Source organism: Cololabis saira, chromosome 13 (assembly GCF_033807715.1).
Source record: "Cololabis saira isolate AMF1-May2022 chromosome 13, fColSai1.1, whole genome shotgun sequence".
Classification (NCBI taxonomy): Eukaryota; Metazoa; Chordata; class Actinopteri; order Beloniformes; family Belonidae; genus Cololabis; species Cololabis saira.
In genome coordinates this window covers 43,860,564-43,870,310 of record NC_084599.1, presented here as the reverse complement: position 1 = coordinate 43,870,310, position 9,747 = coordinate 43,860,564, and the positions used below count along the sequence as shown (strand labels likewise).

Below are 9,747 nucleotides of genomic sequence, written 5' to 3'. Positions count from 1 at the left end.
GTCGAGGAAATAGTCAAAATTTTGAGAAAGAAAGAAAAGAAGAAAAAAAGGAAAAAGAAGGAAAAAAAGATTTAAAAAAAGGAAGAAAAAGGAAGAAAAAGAGGAAAAAAAAGGTCAAACATTTTTGAAAAAGGTCCAGGAGCCACCTCTGGACCTGAGTCCTGATCCCGAACCATGTGGTGAATAAACATGACGTCAGAAAGGGTTTTGTAACTCGGTTTTTGGCTGACGAGCTGAATTCCGTGGGCCCTTCACGGGCCCTTCACGGGCCGCCCCCCGTGGGTTTCCCCCCTGGGTTTCCCCCCGTGGACAGTTTTCACGTTCTCCTCGTTTCCCAGATGTGGGTTTTCCTCCCACGACCTGGATCCCTGAACAAAAAGCCGCTGCGCCCTGGAGGAGGAGGAGGAGGAGGCCTCTCTTCTTTCTCTCTGTCTTTTCTCTTTTCTTCTCTCTTTTCTTCTCTTTTTTCCTTCAGCTGGCACCAGAACGGACTTGTAGGCAGGAAAAAAGAGAATCTGGGGGGAAAACTAATGATGAAAAAGTCTCCCTCCATCCCCGCGCCTTCATTAAACACAGGGAAAGAGCGAGCAGCCACATCTGGATTCAATCTGCTCTCTTTGATGGCATCAAGTGTTCTTTTCCCAGATCGGGGGGGTTTGGGGTTTAGGGGGGGGGGGTGTCTATGGCAGCTCGGACTGCAGTCCTGCCATCTGAGCACAACCCCCCCCCCCCCCCCCTAAACCCCCCGTTCCCTGATGGAAACACTTTCTTCTGCTGCGCTTTTTATTTACTTTGCTGCGTTTTTGGAGCAGCGCGTGGCCGCGCCGCGCGCTCCCGCCTGAGTTACGGTTTGTTGTTGTTGAGGGCAGTTAAAGTTAAAGTGAAGTGTCTTAAAAAGCTCTGGCGGTTCCTCGGGGTTTGTTTTCCTGGACTCCGCCAGGAGTGTCCGTGCTAGAGGACCGGACGCATGCGCAGACGGACGCGCGGACGCACCTGAGCCTGGCACACCTGAGGGGGCGGGGTCACTGGAGCAGAACAGGACACGCCCCCTGTGATGTCATCCAGATGTTTATGAAACACGTCTCTCCACTGCGCATGTCAGATTAGCAGGGGACTCCGCCCACATTGGGGTAATCCAAAAATGGGCGGGACAAGGGAGAGGGTGGAGCCGCCAGGGACACGCCCACTTAAGCTTAAAGTTAAACTTGCTGTTGGTGCTTGCGTTCACGTCCGCTCTCGTGCACCACCGACTGCAACGTCGCTCGCTGCGGAACCGCAGCCGGTCTTAATTCCTCCTCCTGGAACTAGTGAGACGTTTGCTGCTTCTTCTCCACACGTCTCGTTGGCGGTATATTGTCTATGAACTCGCGGTACCAGGACGTCCCGTTCCAGAGATTCCGGTCTAGAGACTCCGGTCTAGAGACTCCGGTCCAGAGTTCCCATCACGGTTCCTCGGCGGTGGAACCGGTGGAGGCGGGAACAGCAAACTCCTCCCCCAAGAAAGACGTCCTCCCGGCGCCGCTTTGGGGCCTCCTGAGTTACTGTAGTTTCATCGTTTTTCCTCCCACGTGAGATGGAAGCATCAAAGTTCATCATATAAACCATTTTTAACGTAATTCTAACTATAAATCTATTAGGCCAAAGTTTCGGTCATAGACCTTTTTCAAGGCAATGCTTGAAAAAGGTCTATGACCAAAACGTTGGCCTGATAAGTAAGTGAACAGTGATAAAAAGGCGTGCAGGAGTTTTCTTGTTAAGTTTGGCTGCTGCTTTCCTCCTCCGTGTACCTTTCTGCAAATCCAGTGTGCAAAAAGTTTTCTATTCGGAACCTCAAATAGATTAAAATATTTATAACTTGTAGCTATAGCAAGTTGGCGCCAATGCGTGGCTAGGATACTAAAGTACTCGTTTTTTTGTGTATTTTTCTTTGTTTTTTACTTTAATTTAGAATATATATATACATACATATATGTTCATTTTCAGTCCAGAGTTCTACATTTTGTGTTTTAAGTATCTAAGAATGTTTTATACGCTGGATTTGAAACACCAGAATGACTATTGGGTTAAATTGCAGACTTTTAGTACCACGTAATAAATTCCCAATAATGTAATAAGATATTACTTTATTGGTAAAAATGTTATTACAATATCTGTTAGGATATTTTATTACATTATTGGTGAAGTTATTACATTATTGGGTTTTATTACATTTTTGATTGAGTTAAGTGCAAATTTTACTATTTTTTACTAATGTCCTCGTTTTTTGTATATATATATATATATATATATATATATATATATATATATATATATATATATATATATATATTTGTTTGTTTCCAGTTTCTCCAGAGGGTTTTGTTTTCAGGCCTGAACTTGAGGCAGAAATCTGGATTCATGTTCACGTGATTCAAACTGAGATGGGAGGATTAGTAGATGTACAAACTCTGAAGCACCAAGGACAGGAACAGGCTTTTAAACGGTGTAAAATGGTTTGAATAATTTTGTAATGATGGGTTTTCCAGGTTTGTTGTGACAGGAGTTGGAGTTGGGGGGATTGGGGGGTTTGGAGAAACGTCAGACGCAGCATAAACGCGCTGCCACGTAATTACGAGCCTGCTATTAGTGTTGAAGTGAGAGAAGGAGAGAGAGATAGGGAGAGAGGGAGGGTGGGAGGGTTTTAGGGGGCGGGTTAGGGGGTTTTAGGGGGCGGGGCCCCCGGCTCTCACGGCCGCGGCTCCGGCGCGCACTCAGACCCGTTTGCGCATCTGTTGGAGATCAGCAGCGGAGCGGCTTCCTGCTCAGATGCGCCTCCGCCGGACCGGGAACACCACTCTCCTCCTTCCACTCCTCTTTCTTCACCTCCTTCTCCTCTTTTTCCTCCCCGGAGCGGCCCAGGTTCCGGCTCCGACCCGGTTCTAACCCGGCTCTAACCCGGCTCCCCGCGGCCGCCGCAGGACCGACCCGCTCTGACGCGCAGCCGCGCATGGATTTGGAAACTTGGAGTGAACTTGGAGTTTAGTTTTTTGCTTTCTCGGCCGGATTTGGATGTGAAAACGGAACCCGGTTCTGTTCAGGAAAAGAGCTCTCTCGCCTTGGCTGGTTCGGCTGGAACCGCCTTCTCCTCCTTCTCCTTCTCCTTCTCCTTCTCCTTCTCCTCATCATGACCTCCAGCTATGCCCACGTCATGGACCGGCAAGCCGCGGCGGTGCCGAGCCGCCTGGACAGCCACAGCCCCATCACGTCGAACCTGGAGCAGCTTCAGGCCAAGAAGAACTTCTCCGTGAGCCACCTGCTGGACCTGGAGGAGGCCGGGGAGATGGCGGGCGGCCAGGCCGACGAGGGCGTGGGGGAGGCCGGCCGGAGCCTGCTGGAGTCCCCGGGGCTGACGAGCGGCAGCGACACCACGCAGCAGGAGAGTAAGTGGGACCCAAACCGGAGCGGACCGGAGCTTTACGCACGTTTACGCACGTTTTTGGGCGAATAAACCGGCGCGTAAAGGAGTTCTTTAGTGAGTTTTGGCAATGGATCATCCCTGACACCCCCCCCAACCCCCCCAGCCTTCACCTCACCCAAGACGGCTGTTAATTTCCCATTTAGGCTTTGATGTCGGAGAGGTTGATGCTGCTGGAGGAGGCGGGGGTTCGGGGGCATAAATCTGTCCTTCATCCCTAAATAAGTCCCGGGTCCTCCAGGGTTGATGTGTCCATCAAAGCCAGACCCAGAAAAAGCTCTTTTATCCCCATCAGCTGCGGTTCACAACATTTAATGTCCAAATTCTTCAAGTTTTTTACCTCAACAAGAAAAAGTTGAGCGACTCCTTCTGAGTCCGACCTGGTTCTGTTTCTGGTGTCGGAGCCGGTTTCTGTTGCTGCTTTGAATTTGAATATTTGCAACAAAAGTGTAGAAACTAGTAACGTAAATGTTAAGGTGAACCAATTTCTATAACAACGACGCTTCGTCCAGACGGAATAAATCTGCTGATTTCATATTTGGGAGAGGTATGACGCTGCTGGAGGAGCAAGAGGGGGGTTTGGGGGGATAAATCTAGTCCTTCATCTCTAAATAAGTCCTAATTCAGGGTTCCCGGGACCCCTCCAGGGTTGATTTCACCCCCCGGTTCCAGCGCGGCCCTGCGCGCTTTACGCACCAGCTTGGATGGATCTGTGCGTATATGCGTCCCCGTCATTAGATAAACGAGGTCTGGACGGGTTTTTATCCTCCAGGGTTCCTGGATCCTGCAGGGACCCCGGGAACCTCCAGAGTTCAGAGATGACCGGGGTGATGGATGAGTTTCTGATGAGGAAACATCAGCGCATCTGCTGCACATTCAGGCCGGAGCTGCGCGTTAGAGTCCGGGCAGGAAAACGGGAGGAGACCCGGTAGAACCAGGACGACAGAAACATCTCCACCTTTAAAAGAAAGAAACTCATAAAACTTATAAACATGGAATATAAAATTAGAAGAATTTATGTAATTATGAACTCCAGAATTATTTTTAAGAAAAAGGGTAATAATGTACAACTCTGTAAACTCAAAAACTGTAATAATGAGTAACAATTTGCTATTTTTTACAATCCAATACAAAATTCTGTATTTACAAAAAAGCTAATTATATAATACAATATTATATAAGCTCAACAAAATATAGTAATGCATTCATAGTAACAGTAACTAATAAATAGACTTTATAAACTCGGAAAGTGCAATAATAAGTCCTAATTTACTGTTTTACAATTTGATAAAAACAATTATCAGAAGGTCTTTATTTACTTAAAAAGGCAAAACATAAAATAATATATTGTATAAACTTAGACATTTATATTAATAAATTCATAGTAATAAGAAGTCACAATTCACGACTTTATAAACTGCAGAAATTGTCGATTTAAAATCCAAAGATTTGCAAGAAAGAATTCACATATATATGTATTTTTAAGTGAAACAGACAAAAAAAAAGAAAACTGCAGGAAATCCATCAACTATGACAACAAATGTTCAAGAGAAAATTTATTGAGTTTTTCTTAACTTTAACTAAATAAATATGCGGTGATTTGTTCATTTCAAACAAAACCAGAAACACATTTAGAGTTAGATTTAAGCCGCAAATATGTGAAACAGAGAAACTGAATGTGTAAAAGTTCCAGATGCAGAGCAGATTTTTATTCCCCCAGTTTGTGGGCCCTCCAAGGAGCTAAAGAGATAAATAAAGAGATAAATACAGAGATAAATACTGATTAAAACAAACACACTCGAGCTCGGGGACGGTAGAAAAAGAAGGAGCCGAGATTTAACCCGCGGTTCCGGCGCGGCCTGCGCGCTTTACGCGCCAGCCTGGATGGATCTGTGCGTAAAAACGCGTCTCCATCATTAGATAAACGAGGTCTGGACGTGTTTAAACCAACACGACTGAATCATTTAGACCTTTTATTGACTCTAGAGTCGTGGAAATAACATTTCTGTGGAAGAGAAGAGTGAAAGTGACGGAAGTTTCCCGCCACCAGGACCCTGATTAGTTCTGGCAGCGCGATAATTAACTTTCATTGATAGTTGCTAATGAGATCCGTCCACGCACGTGCGGGCCACACGTGGTGATGATGATGATGATGGTGATGGTGATGATGAAGGCGGCTTCCGTTTGCAGGAGAAAATATGAAAATCCCGCAGTGATTTAAATCCTGCAGGATTTATTTGATTTTTGATTCAGTTAAAACATTTTTTTTTTGGTAAATGAAACTCTAAATACAAATATTTGGGCCTTTTCACCTCAAAATAAATGAACCTTGACCAACCTGGCCAATAAAAGTAATGAATTTAATTACTTTAATTGTTTCTCTGTTGTCCAGGAGATCGTTTACATTTTCAGAAATGATATAAAAATATGATAAATACTTAAGTAACTTTAATTATTTAAAACTATTATAAAATCTCCTCACAGTTCCGTTTTTATAGGCTGATTTATTTTCTTATTTGATGTTTTTAAACCCTTAGAAATATTTTTTATAATTGAATCCTATATGGATATAATATTCATTAAATTTAAATTTTTATTTACTTTTAGTGCTTTTTTATTTTGATTAAAAGGCCTTTGAAAAAAAATCAGATATTTTAATAATTTAATAATTGTTTTTTTCTGCTTTTATAGAGTCGTTACGTGTTTATCATAAACGGTTTAGCGGCGAACAGTCGCATCACTCAGAGGTTTGGAATCAACCGTTAACCGTCAGGACGGTTAACCATCTAAACCGTTAAACATCTAAACTGTTAACCATCTAAACCGTTAAACATCTAAACCGTTAACCATCTAAACCGTTAAACATCTAAACTGTTGATTATCTTTTATGGTTAACGATCTAAACAACTATCAAAACTGTTAATCATTTAAACCGTTAACCATCTAAACCGTATATAAACTGTTAACCATCCACACCGTTAATCATATAAACTGTTAACAATTAAAACCGTTAAACATCTAAACTGTTAATCATCTAAAGTTTTAACCATCTAAATATAAAAAATCAAAACTGTTAACCATCGAAACTGTTAAATTGTTAACAATCTAAACTATTAACCATCAACACCACGTAACCATCAAGACAGTTAACCATTTAAACTGTTAACCGTCTAAAATGTTAATTATCTTTTATGGTTAACCATCTAAACTATTAACAATCTAAACTATATATATATATATATATATTAACTATCTAAAATACTAACTATCTAAACTGTTAACAATCTAAACTGTTAACCATCTAAACATTTAACCATCTAAAGTTTAGATGGTTAACAGTTTAGATTCTAAACCTTTAACCATCTAAATCAGTTAAAATTAAACCCGTCTAACCGTCTCATGTAAAGCGGTTCTCTGAGACTCCCAGACCGGGTCTGGTCCGGTTCTGGTCTGGTTCTGGTCTGGTTCTGGTCCGGTTCTGGGGGGGCGGGTGGACCCGGAGTCTCGGCGCCGGTAGAACCTGGGCGGGCGGTAGAACTGTTGCTGTAAAACTTAACAAATAACTCATTAAGACTCAGGAAATTCTCCCTGAAAAGTTTCTACGAAAACACAGACACAGTGAGAAAAGACGGTTTTATTCCTCTGTTTCATCGTCGGTCAGAGTTCTTCCCCAGAACCTCTGGAACCGGGTCCAGGTCCAGGTCCTGGTCCAGGTCCAGGTCCAGGTCCTGGTCCTGGTATCAGGTCCAGGACCTGGTCCAGATCTGGATCTGGATCTGGCATTCAGGTCCAGGTCCGGATCAGACGACTACGGTCATGAATTATTAATGAGGAGAAGTTAGTTTGCAGTTAGTTTTTGGATAGTTTGATGTGGCAGCAGCTTTAGGGGGTTAGGACTCGCAGCAGCTTTAGACGGGGGGGGCAGGACTCGGGGGTTAGGGTTAGGACACACCGCCCCCCCCCTCCCGTTTTAGTTTTAGACGTTAGTTTTAAACGCCCCCCCCGTTTTAGTTTTAGACGTTAGTTTTAAACGCCCCCCCCCGTTTTAGTTTTAGACGTTAGTTTTAAACGCCCCCCCGTTTTAGTTTTAAACGTTAGTTTTAACGCCCCCCCCCCCCCCCACGTCTGTCTCAGGCTGATTAGGGTCAAAGGTCGGAGTTGATCTGGTTATTTGATGTTAAATGAAGACAGAACTCTGTTAAACATCACGATGAAGCAGCTTCAGTCAACGTCTAAAGTTATTATTTATGTTCAAATATCCTTTACATATATTTATATATTTGTGATTTCTGGACATATTTATTATAGTTCATTATATTTTATTAATATAGATATTTTGTATTTGATAATTTAGTTCTTTGATATTTCTTTATTATTTTATATTTTACATAACAATTTGATTTTATCAATTCACAATTTAAATTTTATTGAATTTTTATTTAATATTTAATAATTTTTTTTTATTATTGTTCAAATATACTGTTGAAAACTAGTTCTTGTTATATTTATCAGGGTTCCTACGGGTGGATTTTAGTTTAAGTGCTTGAAATTATAACTCTGTCTTTCACCAAATTGGGATCAGACTGTATAGTTTAGTTATTATATATATATATATATATATAAGGATAAATAAAATCAGTCAGATGAAACTAGGTGTTTACAGCACGATACAATGTACATAATTGTGATAAAAAGCGGAAAAACATAATTGAGTATAAATATTCCTGTAGATATTTGACCCCAGCGATAAAGTGCTTGAAGATTTAGAAAATGACCCTTGAAAGTGCTTGAAAGTGCTTGAATTTGACCTTAAAAAAGGAGCTTGAACCCTGATTTATATTCATTATATTTATAATGAATCCCCTAAACTTTATTTTGAAAGTTAATTCCAGCATCAATCAGTCACACTCTGTTTGTTTAGATGTTTGGAAGCCGGGGGGGTTTGGGGGGTCAAAGGTCGTCGTGACTCCGTTTGTCTCCGTTTGTCTCCAGCTTCGTGTTTCATCAAATGTGACTCGGGTTTTTCGTGACTCCGCCGGCGCCGACTCGTCCGGGTTTAAATATTTAGGTATTGACAGCAATCTTAACTTCAGTAACAAACACCGACCACATCTTTGCATCTTCTAATCAACGGCTACATTTACGACGCAAGCTCAACTCCTTCAGCGTGAGCAGCAGATTCTGGAGACTATAATATAAATATATATATAATATATATGGGTTAATGACGTGACGCCTATATTTTCAGATTTACAGATTTTTTTTCAATTCTAAAAATGTTTAAATGGATAAAAGTAAATTCCATATATATGACCTACCTGTCCCACATATGGACTCACTTGAATTTTACAAAAAATACTAGTTATTTGTGATTTTGTTGTTGTTTTAAGCGTCAAAATGTCATGTCCGTCCGACCAGGACTCTGGTTTTGAAAACTTCTTTTGAAATCACTGTAAATGTATTTAAATCAATCTTCTTCTATCTGGCACGATTTCCCAAGTGTCTTCTAGTGTATAAGATTTATACACATTTATATTTATATTTCCATCATAATATACAAACAAAGTTTGACTGATTATGTCCATTTTATGAAATATCATGTGACGCGACCATTAAAAAAACACTTTTGTAAAATACTGAAAACTTGTAAAAAAAAAAAAAAGATGTCAAGATGTTAAGGAAATGAATTAATTTAAATATGAATCATGGTTGCACCACATTACTTTTTTTTAAGGCTAGTGCCAATTCATCTTGCCAAAAATCACTTAATTTAAAAGTTTTATATGAATTTGTGTGTACACAACTTTCTTAATGTTTGAACTACTGCAATAGATATTCTTTTTTTATTATTTTAAAATTGACCTGTTGAAAATCCTTATTCGCCATTGACCCATTGATTATAGTCTCCATAGTAATATTTAATGTCTATAAGAAGCTCGTAGAGGGAATCTTTAACAATCTTTAACATGTGGTACGGCAACATTAACACAAAAAATAGATGCAACTACAAAGAATAGTGAATCTAGCCTCAGAAATAATAGGGAAGACACAGAGAAACTTAAGTTTTTATAAGGAATTTATATTATAACCTAAGTATTTATAAGGAAGTGATTGGGAAAAAGCTACTATAGGATAGTAAATGATCCTAAACTCAGCCATTCTGCAGCTTTAGAGTTTAAATACTTCTCTCAGGTAAACGGTACCAAAGACTAACCGTCAGAGCTGGTAGAGCTGGTACTCAAGTAAAAGTACTGTTACTTCAGAATAATATGACTCAAGTAGAAGTAAAAAGT

General features: G+C 40.9%; 1 protein-coding gene across 2 annotated transcripts in view; it reads left to right on the top strand.

Annotated features, from left to right (window-relative positions):
* Positions 1-2,769: 2,769 nt before the first annotated feature.
* prrx1b (paired related homeobox 1b) overlaps positions 2,770-9,747 on the top strand; it is a 24,227-nt gene continuing 17,249 nt past the window's right edge. For both annotated transcript variants that reach the window (XM_061737312.1, XM_061737311.1), the window contains exon 1: positions 2,770-3,419. In XM_061737312.1, coding sequence (XP_061593296.1) covers positions 3,164-3,419 — 256 coding nt within the window. In that variant the 5' untranslated portion in view covers positions 2,770-3,163. The remainder of the gene's footprint in view (positions 3,420-9,747) is intronic.